This window comes from Gossypium hirsutum, chromosome A11, assembly GCF_007990345.1.
Source record: "Gossypium hirsutum isolate 1008001.06 chromosome A11, Gossypium_hirsutum_v2.1, whole genome shotgun sequence".
Lineage (NCBI taxonomy): Eukaryota > Viridiplantae > Streptophyta > Magnoliopsida > Malvales > Malvaceae > Gossypium > Gossypium hirsutum.
The window spans coordinates 32143206-32160440 of record NC_053434.1 but is presented as its reverse complement, the minus strand read 5'-3'; the positions used below and the strand labels follow the sequence as shown (position 1 = coordinate 32160440).

The 17235-nt window shown below is 33.6% G+C and overlaps 2 protein-coding genes across 6 annotated transcripts; both read left to right on the top strand.

Annotated features, from left to right (window-relative positions):
• The first annotated feature begins 5308 nt into the window (after positions 1–5308).
• On the top strand, positions 5309–9802 carry LOC107897845 (heterogeneous nuclear ribonucleoprotein 1). Of its 4 annotated transcripts, none has more exons than XM_041081581.1 (14): positions 5309–5647; positions 5823–5968; positions 6059–6148; positions 6902–6967; positions 7073–7138; positions 7256–7341; positions 7472–7517; positions 7624–7678; positions 7955–8031; positions 8248–8383; positions 8464–8591; positions 8671–8775; positions 9323–9457; positions 9553–9802. In XM_041081581.1, exons 2-14 carry the CDS (start codon positions 5951–5953, stop codon positions 9613–9615), a joined length of 1071 nt encoding a protein of 356 aa, XP_040937515.1. In that variant the 5' UTR covers positions 5309–5647; positions 5823–5950; the 3' UTR covers positions 9616–9802. The 4 variants fall into 4 exon arrangements, with proteins under 4 accessions (XP_040937515.1, XP_040937514.1, XP_040937513.1 ...); XM_041081580.1 differs by having other exon boundaries at positions 5439–5642; XM_041081579.1 differs by having other exon boundaries at positions 5439–5642; positions 8461–8591.
• Positions 9803–11294: 1492 nt separating this feature from the next.
• Positions 11295–15822, top strand: LOC107897837 (zeaxanthin epoxidase, chloroplastic). 2 transcript variants are annotated; one of them, XM_041081576.1, is made up of 16 exons: positions 11395–11521; positions 11670–12191; positions 12389–12551; positions 12659–12733; positions 12928–13028; positions 13167–13279; positions 13479–13690; positions 13904–13995; positions 14342–14456; positions 14549–14652; positions 14725–14770; positions 14850–14914; positions 15011–15097; positions 15195–15335; positions 15410–15497; positions 15575–15822. In XM_041081576.1, the coding sequence occupies exons 2-16, from the start codon at positions 11671–11673 to the stop codon at positions 15653–15655; spliced, it is 2004 nt and encodes a 667-aa protein (XP_040937510.1). In that variant the 5' UTR covers positions 11395–11521; position 11670; the 3' UTR covers positions 15656–15822. The 2 variants fall into 2 exon arrangements, with proteins under 2 accessions (XP_016678906.1, XP_040937510.1); XM_016823417.2 differs by having other exon boundaries at positions 11295–12191.
• The last annotated feature ends 1413 nt before the right edge of the window (positions 15823–17235 follow it).

Here is a 17235-nt window from a genome sequence, read left to right as displayed (position 1 = left end):
CCATCTGTGCAAGAATTACTTGCATCTTAATCTGCCACAATGCAAATCTGGTATTGCGATCCAACAATAAAATTTCATACTTCAAAGACGCCATTACCGTGATCGAGATGAACTACCTGGAAACTCGGATACCAATTTGTGAAAATAAAATAAAATAAAGAACTACTTTCAAGAAAAAAACCACGGGCAGAGGAGAAGAAAATTCACTATGTCGAATTCAAATAATTACAAGAGGAATAGACTATGTCTATTTATAAGCTTGTAAAGCCATATTCTAGTAAGATTGAAACAACTTATTCTAATCAATATAAAATAGATAGAGTTTAATAAGGCTTAAAAAACCTTATTCTAAAATAAAATAAAAGAAGTGTAGTTCTATATGGATTTTACTTTTATTTTATTATACTACTGTATTTTATTTAAATAAGAATTCGGGTCATTTAATTCTAACACAATCAAATAAAAACTAAATTTAAACTTTAGATTTGGATTAGAAGATATCAAATTTTGCATTAATTAAATCATTACATGTTGACGTAACAATTCTTTGCTATTTAATATTGTAAATACTACCAAATTTTTTACCATTTTTCTTCTGAAGAACTTATTAAGAAGTGTTCCCCTTTGATAATATTGTAAATATTACCAATTTTTCATTACGAAAAAAGAAAAGACAAACCTAGCAACTAAGGAGCCATCGCCTCCAAAAAAATTCAAACTCTTAGTAAAAGTTAGGGCGACCATTCTATTCTCTTTGAGGTCAGGTAAGTAAAGCGTCTAGCTTAGGGGGTGCGTCAAACTGCTGAAAGGCCTTGGTGATTATCCAATTTGGTAATTTGAAGATACAAAACCACAATGATTCCAAACTTCACTTGTAATGCCCCTTAACCGTATTTAGCTCCGGAACAGGGTACTAGGCATTACCAGACTTAAACACAATTAAACATACACAAATTCGGATCATAAAACTCATTCCAAATTAAATATTATTCAAACACATGCTTAAAGTTCCTTATACGGGCCTATGAGGCTTCAAACATACGTTGGAGATAGCTTAGGACCAAACCAAGAACTTTTAGAGTTTTGAGAAAACTTAATAAAGTTTTTTTTCATAAAACAGGGTCACACACCCGTGTGGATAGGGACACACCCATGTGGGTAGGCCGTGTAGTCACACATGCCCGTGTCCCAAGCCCATGGAGCTATTTGACTTGTATTTAAGAAGAAACTTGAGTCACACGGCCTGAGCACACGCCCATGTTGCTAGGCCGTGTGATAATTAAATTTCAAGTTTTAGGTGCAGACTTCACACGGCCATATCACACGGTCATGTTAAAGCCCGTGTGCGTCACACGGCCAAGCCACACGCCCGTGTGCTAGCCCCTGTGCCTAAACCTGGACATTTTGTTTCTCATTTTTAAGTTGCAGGGGACACATGACCTTATCATATGCCCATATGGTAGGCCGTGTGTAGACACACGCTCGTGTGCCTACCCGTGTGGGCAAAAATAGGCCATTTAAGATCACTTTTCTCACCCTCATACTAACCTCCTGCATAAAAACACATTTATATTCCAATAAAGTCCAACCAATTAGCCAATTAAAGCCAAAACATGTATATTTCATTATCTATTATAACTAACACATTCAAACTACATTGCATACTTAATCGTTCATCCTATTACATTATCAAATCGACCTCTTTACATGCCATATAAACCAAAATGTTGTTTAACAAAATCTGCCAGAGTAAATCTAGATAGTGTGATCCTCGATGTAGATCCGATCCTCCGAATGCATATACGGTAATTTACAAGATAAATAAACATACACAAGTAAGCTTATAGAAGCTTAATAAGCTCATAGGTATAGAAAATAAATCTTACCGAACATTTAACAATAATAATATATTATATAATTCACTGATTCCTCCTGTCAATCACAAATTCAATTATAAGTTCACTTATTTTGATTCAATGTCACATAATAACAAATTTTTTTATTCTATTGGGCTCATTTATCACTTACCTTTCTTATCCAATTTAGGAAATAATTACGGAATTGAGTACTTCGTTATCACAATGTCATAGTAAAATATGGTCTTGCATTTAGTCACATGTCACACACCGAAGCCATAACCCAGCTATGGTCTTACACGGATCACAAATCACATTGATGCCATATCCCATATATGGTCTTACATAGAAGCACATATATCACCGATGCCATATCTCAGATATAGTCTTATACGGAAGCCAATAATCAAATCTCACCGATGCCATAGCCTAGCTATAGTCTTATACGGAAGCACATATCTCATCACACCGATGCCATAGTCTAGCTATGGTCTTATAATTGCCATGGTCTAACCATGGTCTTTTCCGTCAATTCATCTTGAACACAGAACAAAAGTACCCAATTCCATCGTCCCACTTAATTTGCACTTTTACTCAAATATTATTTCACAATTATCACGGTTTAATGACATTCATATTCCATAATATACTATGACATGTATGAAATTTACCTACCAAAACATTGAATTTAGCCATATGAACTTACCTAGGCAAATTTGTAAAAGTCGTAGAAATTCAAGGACTATTCTTGCAATTTCTCCTTTCCACGATTCACTTCGTTTTCTTTATCTATAATTATAAAATCATTCCTTCATTAGCATCTATTTCAATTCTATTCTACTTCACAATTTATGCCCTTTAATTTTTAAAATTGTACTATTACCTTAAACTTTTTAATTTTTATAATTTAGTCCCTACTCAATTTATTCATCAATTGAGCTAATTCCCCTCAAATAACACTTTATCAAGACATTATAAACTACTTCAAAGCCTTTAACATTCAAAATTTTAACACAAAACCCTAATTCCAACAACTTTCACAATTAGATTCTAAAAATCAATTCCTATAAAAATCTCTTCATAAAATCATCATATAATAAAATTAAAACCCCAATTCCATGATAAATCATCATAAAATTTCATCACTTATTCATGGAAACTATCAAAATTACCCATGAAATAAAAAACTAATGAATTAAACAAGTGGACCTAGTTGTAAAAGTCTCAAAAACAAAAACTTACAAGAAATAATAAAAAAATTGAGCTTACATGTTGTAAAAATATGAGAGACCAACTTAAAAGAACCCTTCAATGGTGTTTTTGCTAGATAGGATGAAGAAAATGAAGAAAACTCTAGATTTCCTAATTTAATCCAATTTTTAACTATTCAATTTTAACTAAATTACCAATTTACGCTTAGTTCACACCATTTCTCAGCTAATATTTACCTAACCGTCCAGCCCATTTTATTTTGGGTCAAATTGCTCTTTAAATCCATCTTATTTATTAGTTAAGCTATTTAATCACTTCCCACAGTTTTACATCTTATTCAATTTAGTCCTTTTTATTCAATTGTCTATCAAAATGTTAAAATTTCTTAACAAAACTTTAATACTAACTTAGTAACATTTCATAAATATTTCTAAAAATATTTATGGCTCGGTTTAGGAATTAGAGGTCTAGATACCTCTTTTTTATCTCATTTTATCTAAAAATTTCCTTTAATTCACAATTTCACTAATTCAAAAACATTTCTAAAATCACACTTAACTTTTTCTTACTAATATCTAAACTCACATGTCGGATTTAGTGATCTCACATCACTATTCCGACACCAATGAAATTTAGGTCGTTACATCACTTCAATCAATAGTCTCGTATCCATATTGTCCTGACTCCAAACTTGATGTAAGCGGGACATTCCCAAACTCCTTATCAAACCCCTTTCTCGTTCCCTTGTACCGCATTGACCAGGTAGTTTTCATTATGTGTTTTTCGTAGTGTCTAGGAAGGTTAGGAGTGAGTTAAGCCAATGGGTACAAATAGACAGACCAGGTTCATCCCTTTTTTTTTTTATGTTGTGGTCAGTGTAAGTCTGTCTATGATTAAGAGTCTAGGTGGTGTTGAAGCTGGCTTATTCATGCTAGTAATCTTAGAGCTATGAGTCAAAACAATGTTCTTATTGTCAATTTTCAGAAGCATATTAAAATTTAAGGTAATTTACACCATTAACCATTAAACTATAGGTAAGTTTTCGTTTTAATTATTTAACTAAAAAAGGGTTACAACTTAGACATTAAGCTTTTTAAAGTTAATTTTTTGGTCACTCCACTATCAAGTGGTACTTTTTAAGTGGTATAAAAATAATGTTAGTCCTCAATTTTATATATATTTTTTAATTTATCTCTGGTTCTATATAAAAATTATTAAAAACTCAAAATTATTTAAACAAATAGAAATTCTATATACAAATTCTAGAAAAATAAAATCTTGAAAATAATGTTGTTGAAGAATTAATATGTATGAGAAACAAAGAAAATTACCATCTAATAGAACCCAGTAATAAATTAATAATAGAACAAAAACAAAATTAGATCATTGCATGCTTCCTCAATATTTTTGGAAACCAAATTAGTAATATTTTCAAATCGAGCTTCATATCCTCGAAGAACATTTAGAACTGATATTACATAGCGTTGTGAAATAAACTCTAATGCTATTGTTTTTAGAAAAAAAGAATAAAAACGAAATATGCCAGAACATTATCTTTTTCAAATTCAACTCAAAATTTCTTTTAATTTAAATTATTTTCTTAAAACCCAAATTATAAAAAATCTATATTCAAATTTTTTCTTCTTATAATGAAAAAGTCATGTCAAGAAACAAAAAAGGGAAAAAAATAGAGAATCAATAAATTTACTTAATGTTTTTATTTTTTATTTTTATGTTTTTCAAAGAACATGAATTGGATATTTCTATATTGATAATACAGATAGAAAATTTGGAGGGTTCAAAACAATTTTCCCTCACTTTATCTATTTTTTAAAATTTAAAAAAAGAATTTCAATTTTATTATTTTCTATATAATTAGGATTAAATTGACAAAAATATAAAAAATAAGGGCTAAAATTATTATTATAATAACTAAAAAAGCGTCACTTGACTGTCAGGTGATAAAAAACAAATTTGAAAAGTTTAATAACCAAATTATAATTTTTTTAGTTAAGTGACCAAAACAAAAACTTATCGTATGACTAGTGGTGTAGTTTACCCTAATTTTTAACTAAAATAAATAATTTAATATTTTAATTTAAAAAAAATTCTGATTTAGAGGTTTTTAAAATTTTCATTCATTTATAATAAATAATGTATTAATATCAGTAATTTTAAAATTTTTGACTATTTATGTCATAAGTTCCATTATATATGCAAAGTACAAAAAGAAATTTAATGTTCCTGATGATAAATTCCTTCTTTAGTTTATGATTCACCTTATGTATATGTAATGGCATTGGGGATTATTATTTAAACTTGCACAATGGGTTGGGTACTTTAAAACCCATGAGGGCTAGGCAGGTGGGTGGACTCCGAGCTGGCTCATGGCAGTCGGTGTACCACCCAAATTTGTAGCCCAAGTAGCTATAAAATAGGAAGGGAATGAGGCCAATGTCCGAATTTGTGATAACGACTCAAAGCGGCAGCCTGCCAGCCAGCCAGCCAGCGAGGGAGCGAGCGAGCGAGCGAGCGCTAGAGGGTCTGCAAATTTTAGGGTTTTGGATTGGGAAGGTCAGGTCAGTGAGCGCCAAAAAGAGGAGAAAATTTTCTTATACGTTCTGTTAATAACTACCACAATTGATCTTCTGTTTTGAGAATTGAAATTTCTTTTTACAAAAAAAAAGTGGTGAATTTGATTTCGGTTTTGGTGATGATTATGTGTGAGAAAGAGCGTGTGCTTGTTGTATGCAGGAAGAGAAAGAGCCAGAGACAGAGTGTGAGAGATTTTTTTAAGAGAGGATTTGTGAGATCTTTTGTTTTGAGTGAATTAGGGATTTCAACGCTTTTCATTTCTCAGCTCAATTTATCCTGTTTACTCGATGGAACGGAAGCTTGTGGTTAGTTTTCTGTTCTTAATTTGGTGAGTTATTTGGTTAATTGCAGGGTCCTTTCTTTTTTCCTAATTTTGTTGAATTGTCTTTTCCTAGGTTTTGGGAATCCCTTGGGAGGTGGATACTGAAGGTTTGAGGGAATACATGAGTAAATATGGTGATTTGGAGGATTGTATTGTCATGAAGGTATCCGTCTTTTTTTTCCCTCATTTATTTTGTTTGTAGGTTTAATAAATTTTTCTGGATATCACGAATTCTGAGAAATGCGAAATAGTATCATAGTATGTGTTTTTTTTTCTGTCAGTAATAGACCATTTTGATGTTCTAAGGTTCTTGTGAGGTTGTTTGGCTCTTGAAATCTTGATGGTAAAAAAGGTTCATAGTTAACCAGTAATTGCTTTTTTATGTTAATTATTTGTTCAAAGTAGTGGTGGCTGATGTGTTAAAGACGAGCTGGATACTAGGACTTTTACAACCTTCACTCTATGTTTAAATAGCCCAAGCTGGGGCATGAACTCTTTTAAGCTTTCTTCTATACAAGTTTGTCTACTAGTGTTATTGCTAGTTTGCGAGCTTGACCAACTGCTAAATAACCTATCTTTCTTTCCTTTCTTTTCTTTATTCGATTCCTTTTTTATTTTATGTTGTTCATTGATTATGTTTTTCTATTGTCTAGGAGCGAACTACGGGTCAATCCCGTGGTTTTGGTTATGTAACGTTTGCATCGGCTTTTTAGAACCTTCACTCTATGTTTAAATAGCCCAAGCTGGGGCATGAACTCTTTTAAGCTTTCTTCTATACAAGTTTGTCTACTAGTGTTATTGCTAGTTTGCGAGCTTGACCAACTGCTAAATAACCTAACTTTCTTTCATTTCTTTTCTTTATTCGATTCTTTTTTTATTTAATGTTGTTCATTGATTATGTTTTTCTATTGTCCAGGAGCGAACTACGGGTCGATCCCGTGGTTTTGGTTATGTAACGTTTGCATCGGCTGATGATGCGAAGGTAAACATTGACCTGCTTTCTCTCTGATGTTTTCTTTTTCCTTTCTTTAGCTTAAAACTCTAGACCATGTGATAATAATCTTGCTTTGCGTTCCATTTTCTACAGAATGTGCTATCAATTGAGCATTTTCTTGGTGAGAGAATGCTGGAAGTTAAAATAGCTACTCCAAAGGTTTGATTATATAAACTTTAGTAGATGCCTTTTCTCTCTCTCTGTGGAAAAAAAATTCAATTTACTAGTCTTTTTTCTATTCCTTACCCATAACTTTCTTTTTGTTTCACTTAACAGGAGGAGATGAGAGCTCCCATAAAGAAAGTTACCAGGATATTTGTGGCCAGGATTCCACCATCAGTGGATGAATCAACCTTTCGGAGGTAAGTAACTGCTATATGAATCATGGCAGTGCTTCTTTTATTTATCTATTTTCTGTTTATTCTTTGAACATGGAGTTGGTTGTCAGCTATTTCAGGAGTGATATTAACAATCAAATATTCTTCTTCACAGGCATTTTGAGGAGTATGGTGAGATAACAGATTTATACATGCCGAAGGTAATCTCTCTCTATATTAGGTCATGTGTGCGTTCTGCATATGGTTGCATGTATTAGCTTTCTTGGTAGACTTTTCTTAGATGATTATTGAGCATGAGTTCTGCAGGATCAAGTCTCAAAAGCTCATCGTGGAATTGGCTTTATCACTTTTGCTAGTGCAGGTTTGTTTATCATACACCTAGCTTAGTACCTTTGACTTAATTTTCTGCGTCTAATGGTTTGAATGTTTCCGTTGACCTATGGGTTATTTTATTTGGCTGTTTACAACTACAAGATAAAAGTGCTAGAAGTTATATCCTTGCCTATTTTCCCAATGAAATTCCGAGTTTTTAGAATCATATGCTATTTGATAGAATATAATTATATGCTGGTTCTAATCCTCCATTCTTGTTATGTCTAACAGTGATAAGAATGTTAAAACCTGTTCATTGTTACAGAATCTGTGGAGAATCTGATGGCTGATGCTCATGAACTGGGTGGTTCTACAGTAGTAGTTGATCGAGCAACACCTAAGGCAAGTTGACATCAGTGTCTTTTTTTTTTTTAAACATCATTTTCATGTGTTTAGGCTTTTAACAGTTCATCTGTTTTACCTTCCTAAAGTTCAAATTTGATCTATTAGTACATGATGAAGAACAAATTAGTTTTCGTGATCTATTTCCCTGGAAATTTCACATACTTACTCAATGTATGTGTTGTAAAAGACACTAATTTGATATTTTGTTGACAGGAAGATGACTTCAAGCCAATAGGCAGAATGTCACAGGGGGGGTATGGTGCATACAATGCTTACATTTCTGCTGCCACTAGGTATGCTGCACTTGGTGCTCCTACCTTGTATGACCATCCTGGCCCCATGTATGGAAGTAAGTTTCTTGGCAGAGACTTTGATTTATGCAATTATCATTTATTAACGTCGTTATATTTTCCTTTTATGTTGAAGTAGGAGGGGAGTCCAGCCGAGGGATGGGCAAAAAGATATTTGTTGGCAGACTTCCTCAGGAAGCCACTGCTGATGATCTGCGTCAGTATTTTGGTAGATTTGGCCGTGTAATAGATGTTTATGTTCCTAAGGTAATGTGATGAATATCGTATATAAATGAGAGTTGAATTGGAGTTAGCTTTTGAAGGTTTTAATGCTCCTTTAATGTAGGACCCCAAGAGATCTGGCCACAGAGGTTTTGGTTTTGTGACTTTTGCTGAAGATGGAGTTGCAGATAGAGTATCTCGTAGGTCTCACGAGATTTGTGGACAACAGGTAACAAAAACAAACTTTTATGTTCTTGCCTCATACCTGATTGTCTTACTTATGAAATTGATCTTTGATAGATTACCTTTTCCTCGTAGTTATGGGTTTATGCTTGATAGAATGTCAAAAAGGCCAAGTTCTTGGATGATATGTTTATTTATCCAACCATAATAACCATTATTTTGGTTAGGAGGATTAACTCCAGTAGGTGATGCTCTACAGATTTTTAGGACTCTCAATTATGATTTTCTACCATAAATGACTGGCAAACTGCGATTTTATTATTTTACTGCTGTGAATTCATATGGTAACTTACCAAGGATTATAGCATATAAGTTTTAGTCCGAAAACATTATACTAGTTACAAGATATCTTGTGCAAGTCATTTTTGTAAGGTTTGAAGACAGGGTCTACAGTTATAGTGAAGCCTGCTCATCTGCAATCAATGATGTTCCTTTATTCAAGTTTTTATTTTGAACTTAATATTCGCCTGCGAATTTTCCAAAACACAGATAAAATGCTTATGTAGATTTATAATTTTACATATGGTATTCAGGTGGCAATAGATTCAGCAACACCCGTTGATGATGCTGGCCCTAGTTTCATGATGAATCCTGCTGGACCATTTAGAGGTTTTGGTGGTCCAATGCGCCCCTTTGGTAGGATGTATGGAGGACTGCCTTATGATGATGTGAGTATATATATCCATACATACGTACGTGATCATGCAATTATTCAAAAACGGGGTTCATTAAGTTGTTCTTTTATGTAATTTATTTGTAACAGTGGGGTTATGCAATTGGGAGTGGGAGGCCATCGAGAGCAGATTGGCGGTACAGGCCATACTAAAAGATGGAGTGGGGAAGTCAAAAGTGTCACTGTCAAAACTTAAATTATCTAAAGATTATTTCCTGATGTCATTATCAATATCATTTATTCAGATTATAAATCATATAGTGTGGAGCCTTAGTTTTCAATGTGTAGGGAATATTCCTGTTGAAGTCTCCAATTAAAACTATGGTATCAACTTTTTACATCCTCAAAGCATGAAACTTGGCTGCTGGTAAAACACAGATCCCTATAAACCTGAATTCTAGAAAAGGAAGGAATATGGTCTCAAATGTCGTCATTTAGACTTTTTTTGAGAGCTGAATTTTCTTTTCTTTTTCAAGTTAATTTATTCCTTGCAAGGAAAATTATCCATTTTTTGTTTGCGTCTCAGGCAAGGGTCGCTTTGCTCCATTGAGATTTGAGATGGCATTTGCAAAATGCCAAATGCTACATTAAATGTTGAGGAATAACTAATTATGCGACAGGGATTTGTTGATAGTCTTCCACGTATTATTTCTTGCTACTTGAAAACTCTCATTGCTGAAGAAGTTAAACCATTCATTTTTTTCTTAAATAATAAACTATCACCCAATTTTCTGCGGAGACAGACTTATTGCTTCCAAAACTTGTAAGTTATATATGTATCATTAGAAATGGGAACGGCCTAGGGGCTTGAATTTTGACAAATCTTTTATCGTGGTGCCTAAACTTTTAAAAATTTGATTTTGGTACCTGAATTTTGAGTCCGTTTTACTAAGTGGTACCTGTCTTAGTTGATATTCTCAATACACGTGACCTACTTAGAAAGTGACACGTGGCAGTTAATGTCAGATATTTCCTCATTTCAATTCCATCAAGGACCTGATAATAAATATACCCTCTTTGAATGGTTTTGTTGCAAAAATTGAAGAAACCACCGTCCAAGAAGCCCTCAACCATGTTTCTTCTTCCCATTATAAATCATGTTAATCCTTTTTTTCCTTAAATTTCTTAAAATTCATCTTCTATATTATTTTCGCCTAATTCAAATCCTAATTTCATCAATTTTTTTTTGGACAATTCTTGGTAATATTTTGTAAGCAGCCCTTTATACAACGAATCGATTTAAGTAATCATTTTTGGGTAGAAAAGTTCTGGGTTTAGCAGGAAAGAACATTTCTGGGTCCCCCCCCCTCTTTCTTTAATCTTCAATCTCAGATTTGCTAATGAACACTTCTGGATTTGTTCCAGTTTATTTGAACATGAGAATAATTTTGTTTGAATTTTCTTATGGGTTTGTTCCAGATTGTTTGTGGCACTACATCAAAGGGCTTCAAAGCAATCTTCCAAAGTTGGATGAGTTTGATGCCGACATTACTATTAGCTTCCATTTTTGCTCTAGCAAACTCTGTCCATCTGTTTCATTTCTTGTCATTATGAAAGTTGGTTGTATACTGCAGAAGAATAGAGGCTTCCTCGAGTAATAGATTTTTTTCCAAAGAAAATAATAAATTTCTTATATTAATAATAATATTTTTATCAATACTTGTTATAATTATTTTCAGGTCCCTTAACATGACTATTCAAATTTTCTATCAAATGGTGACATGTGGCACATTGCAGTTGGGCCACAAGTTCTGACAAGTTTAAAATTAACACCGTTATTCAAAGGTACCATATTATAAACAGATTTAAAGTTTAAGTACCAAATCCGAATTTTTGAAAATTTAGGTACCACATTAAAAGATTTGTTAAAGTTCAGTACCAAATCTGACATTAAGCCGTAATTTTTTATGTAGTGGAAATATTTTAATAATTTTAGAACCGAAAGACAGCCACAGAAAAAATTAATATTTGTGTAAGATATTTCTTCCCCCGATGGTGGGTATGTGGTGGGATCTCCATGATCGGTGCTGCTTCACCACAATTTCTCTGCTTAACATTGGTGACTAATTTGATTATAATCTGTCACTTCCCTCTGTATCTCTCCATGTCCAGTATCTATCTGTTCCATTTACCTTGAACATAAGCAAAGCCAAATTTCTTGGTATTTTGGCCTTAAAAGTTGAAAAGTCTTTTTTTTTGGGTTGCAGAATGGCAGCAAGTTTGTTTCAAAAGCCTTCAGCAATTCTTTTCACAGGAACTCAGTTTCCAGTTTCCATTTCTAAGGATATTCCAATAGAACCCTCTCCTTGTATACATTTCAATTACCATTTTAGAAGCAAAGCAAACAACCAAAAGAAGGGGCTTTTACAAGTCAAAGCTACAGTGGGAGCTGGAACCCAGAGTGTTTCCAAATCAAGTGAGACGAAAGATTTGGATGGAAACCAGTTGGAGAAGAAGACGAAGCTGAAGATATTGATTGCTGGGGGTGGTATTGGAGGGTTGGTTTTTGCATTGGCTGCAAAAAAGAAAGGTTTTGATGTAGTGGTGTTTGAGAAGGATTTGAGTGCTATAAGAGGTGAGGGGCAATATAGGGGTCCAATTCAGATACAAAGCAATGCATTGGCTGCTTTAGAGGCTATCGATATGGAAGTTGCTGAGGAACTCATGGAAGCAGGGTGCGTCACAGGTGATAGAATCAATGGATTAGTTGACGGGGTTTCCGGTACTTGGTGAGTTGTTTACTGTTGTTTGCCTTGAATATCTACTGTTATTCTTTGCAATTGCTTAATGCTTGCTATATCCTATATATTTGACTCAGTTTATGCATAATCTGAAATTGAATGTTATCTTTCTACTAACAAAGGTAGAATTCCAAGAGAAAAGTTGAGGTTGATATTGGTATTGGTATATATATGGTTTAAAACAGGTATGTCAAGTTTGATACGTTCACACCTGCGGCAGAAAGGGGGCTTCCAGTAACAAGAGTTATTAGTAGGATGACTTTGCAACAAATCCTGGCTCGTGCAGTTGGGGAAGACGTAATTTTTAATGAGAGCAATGTTGTTGATTTTCAGGATGATGGAGATAAGGTAATATGAGTTGCTAATAGATGAAGATTATACCCTTAAATCTTGTAGTTTATTAGTCTTCCTTTTATGTTCGGTTTTGGTAAGTTTTTTCCTTTGTGCCTCTTCAGGTCACTGTGGTACTGGAAAATGGAAACCGCTATGATGGTGATCTTCTAGTTGGAGCTGATGGAATATGGTCCAAGGTGCCATTTTTTTGTTTAATTTATTGTATGTGCAAGACATAGTCTGTGTTTGTTAAGAGCATGAGCTTTCATTAGCTACATGAATTTATTTTATTCAATCTTCTGTAATCGAATCAAATCAGCTTCTGAATGCAACTTGAAGCTTTCACTAAACTAGTTGTTCAGCCTTTGAAATGTTGAACGTTCCTTTTCAGGTGAGGAAGAACTTGTTCGGACCAAAGGAAGCTGTATATTCTGGCTACACTTGCTATACCGGTATTGCAGATTTTGTGCCTGCTGATATTGAGTCTGTCGGGTAAGTTCCATGTATTTTTGCCTATATTGACTTAAATTTGTTAAGTGTGTGTTCACTTGGTCAAACCTTGGGATATGATTAGACTGTCTTGGGGCTTTGCTACTTGTAGTTTTTTAATTGGAACATTCTCTTGTGAAGGTACCGTGTATTTTTGGGACACAAGCAGTACTTTGTTTCCTCAGATGTTGGTGCTGGAAAGATGCAGTGGTATGCATTTTACAAGGAACCAGCTGGTGGTGTGGATAGCCATGGTAGATAATTTCAAATGCTTGTTTTGTTTTTTTTTTTTTTTTTTTTTTGCTTAAGTGTTAAATGCATGCATTTTTCTGTTAAATTTTCAACTAAAAGAAATGCTCCTTTTGAATGCTCTCTATCTAATACAGGCTTGATTGTTAATTTCAAAGATGGTATAGTATATTTAAGTTTTACATTCTTTTTTATCTTTTTCAGGTAAAAAGGAGAGGCTACTTAACATATTCGGGGATTGGTGTGACAATGTGACAGATTTGTTACATGCTACTGATGAAGATGCAATTCTTCGACGAGACATATATGACCGAACACCCTCACTAACTTGGGGAAGAGGGCGTGTAACCTTGCTTGGGGATTCTATCCATGCAATGCAGCCAAATATGGGTCAAGGGGGATGCATGGCCATCGAGGTATGACTTCTAGCCACTTTCCTGTCCCTAGTTCAAGCCATTTAGGTATGGCTTCAAGCATTGCCCTAGATCAAACGATGTTCCAATTTATAGACCTAAGATAAACATATATATATATCAATTAAAACCATGTAAATTGGATAGTGTTATCATGTTTTCCCTGTAATCAGAAGGATGCCGAGTTATGCACTTTTTACTCCATCATCTTTGCAGGACAGTTACCAATTAGCATTGGAACTTGATAATGCATGGAAACAAGGTGTTGAGTCAGGGACTCCTATTGATGTTGTTTCCTCTTTAAGGAGGTATTATATCAAATTTTTCCCTTTTCTCTAGATACTTCATAAAGGGTAAATTTTAAAGATGTGAAAACATATTGAATCAACAAAATATATCAAGAAAATACTATCAGACTGGACATTGGAGCTAAGCATTCCCTGATTTTCTTAAGTAAACCATTAGCTGAGTAACTTAAGGATTAGTTCTGGTGTCTGTAATACTTTTTGTATCCTTGAAATTTATTAAGGTCAATGGATTCACTCATCAAAATTTTCATGAACTGAGAATTTCCTATGCAGTGGATGTCACTGGTCCACTACATTTACTTTCTACAATCTAAAACTGATTCTACCATGTGACTCAATTTCACAGCTATGAGAGAGCTAGAAGACTGCGAGTTGCCATCATCCATGGAATGGCAAGAATGGCTGCAATCATGGCTTCAACTTACAAGGCTTATTTAGGTGTAGGGCTAGGTCCCTTCTCGGTAAGAATCCGTTTTGTGTAAGCAAAAATGATTGAAGTTAACAACTGAACGGATAATCACCAATTCACCATGGCGTCTGACCTGCTTTACAGTTTTTGACAAAATTTCGGATACCACATCCAGGAAGAGTTGGTGGAAGATTTTTTATCAACTTAGCAATGCCCATAATGCTCAATTGGGTCTTAGGTGGTAACAGGTTAGACCTTGTAAATGCATGTCTTCTGTCTTTTTCTTCTTCCTTCTCAAACTCAAACCGATTCATTTGCAGCTCAAATCTTGAAGGGAGGTCCTTAAGTTGCAGACTCTCAGACAAGGTATGCTGCCTTTCATCCTACTGATTCTGCATAAATGGCTATGGAAATTATTTGAAACATATTTTTATAATTTCTTCAGGCAAGTGACCAATTGCGGACATGGTTTGAAGACAATGACGCACTCGAGCAGACTATTAATGGAGAGTGCGTATGATAGTTCTTAAATATGTGAATTTCGTCATATTTTCTGAAAGTTTTTTCAACACTATAATATCTCTTCTCTTTCTTGTCTGTTTTCAGGTGGTTCTTATTGTCAGTTGGGGACGAAGCAGCTGCCTCACAACATATTTGTTTAAGTAGGGATGAGAACAAATCGTTTGTGATAGGGTATGTGTTTGGTTACACATTAATCAATCCCACTGATTACTGTAATATTTTCTTTCATTCTAATTTATTTCTGTTGATACACTTTTGGTCATTGCAGAAGTGAAAAGAATGAGAATTTTCCAGGAAAATCAGTGGTGATACGTTCACCTCAGGTATCAAAAACGCATGCTCAAATCATCTATAAAGAAGGTGCATTCTTCCTAATTGACATGCAGAGTGAACATGGGACCTATATCGAGTAAGTGATGAGCAGAGAGGAACCATCTTTATTTAACGTTAAATTTCTCTAAAACTAAACAACTGTATATACAGGCATGAAGGGAGAAGATCTAGGGTACCTTCAAATGTTGCTACTCGACTTCGACCCTCGGATGTTATTGAGTTTGGTTCCGATAAGAAGGTAATAAATAACATATTTATATGTATTCTCTAAGCTACTACATGAACCCCGTTTCACGTTTGGAGCAAAATTTGCAGGCAGCATTGCGGGTAAAGGTGATGAGATCGCCTCCAAAGATCGCCTATAACGAAGAGGGTCAACTTCTTCAGGCTGTGTGAAGATTTTATGAAGTTCTTGTTCTCTAATTTATTGCAATTGTATAGCATTTTGAGGATTGATAATGTGGCAGACTCTAGATGTAGGTGAAAAAAAATCATGTACCTAATATATCTATAAAAAATTTACATACAAAACAATTGGTAGAAATGGTAAAAAGTTAAAAACACTCTAATGTCTTGAGGCACCAATTCAATCCTTCTCTTTTAACATAATATAAGCTAAAAGAGATGGGACTTAGTTAAAGAATGGGCATGTGGTACCTCTTACTCTCATTTTACGTGCTTTTAATCCCATCAGCTCCTACCAACTATTTCCCTAATTTTGCAATGAATATGTAAAGCAAAAAAACATCAATTGCCTGGCCCTACTCTAACTTAAACTATGTGGGCTGAAGTCCATCAGAAACCCATTAATTGTTTTCCTTTTCTAAGTTTCCTCTGTATGAAAAGTTTGCAATATCATTCAAAACCTACATTTTCAAACCAATCAACTAATAACTTCATTCGCTCCTTCTCTTGAATCAATATATTCAATTTTTCATCATACATCCCTAAAATTTTCACACTTTTCTCAGTTATTCCACACAAGGCTCAATCTAAAATCCATTACATTAAGTCATTAAATGTAATAAATTAGAGAAATCTTTCAACTCTTTCCATTTTTATCTTCCAAATTTTTATTTTTATTTAGTAAAGTATCTACACCTATCAATTCATAATTTATTGACGATGAAGTGCTTAGGGCAGCACTAGAGTCAAAGCCTTCACCCCTTAAAAATTAAAAAAATAAATAATTTTTTTAAAATTTTAAAAAGTTGGATGTACCCAACAAATAGAGTAATGAGAATGTAAGGTGGGTATTCATTGTTTGTGACAAACTGGAGGCTTGAAAGTGAATCCCCCATGTGTTTTGTGTCCATTAGTAATCTATCTTCTATCGCATTAGGGAGGGTCCACTTTTTTAGTTTACCGTTATTTTATAAGTAATACCAAACATACAATCTTTCAATTTAGAAGCGCTTTTTTAACCCAAAAAGTCAAAATATTCTTTTTTCTTTTTCTTTTATTTTTTATTAGAATATTAACAACAAATTATAATAAATTATTTTTTATATTCTTATTAAAACATCATAATATTAATTAATTTAAACATTATTTAAATATTATTTATTATTTTATAACACTATATCTAAAATGAATATTTTATTTTTTAAAAATACTTTTTTAACAATAATACTAAACACTTGAATCTTAAATTAAATTTTTTAAAAACACTTGTTAACATTACTTTTTCACAACAATTCTCAATAGTGATATTAAAATAACTCTAAATGGAAAATAAAAGACGGTTGAATATTGAATGAGTTGATAGTGTCATCGTAAAGGGTTAAGACGCAGTACTACCCTTTCCAGAACTTGTTCTTGTAGGAGCCACTCCAGATACACAAATTAATTCAACTCTCATCTTATACTTATATGATGTATATAGGTGAAGTGTTAGACATAAATTGAGGCCAAGTTTCACCAAAACATCCATTTCTCTTACTGAAATTAAAATCCCACCACAACATGCCTGCTGT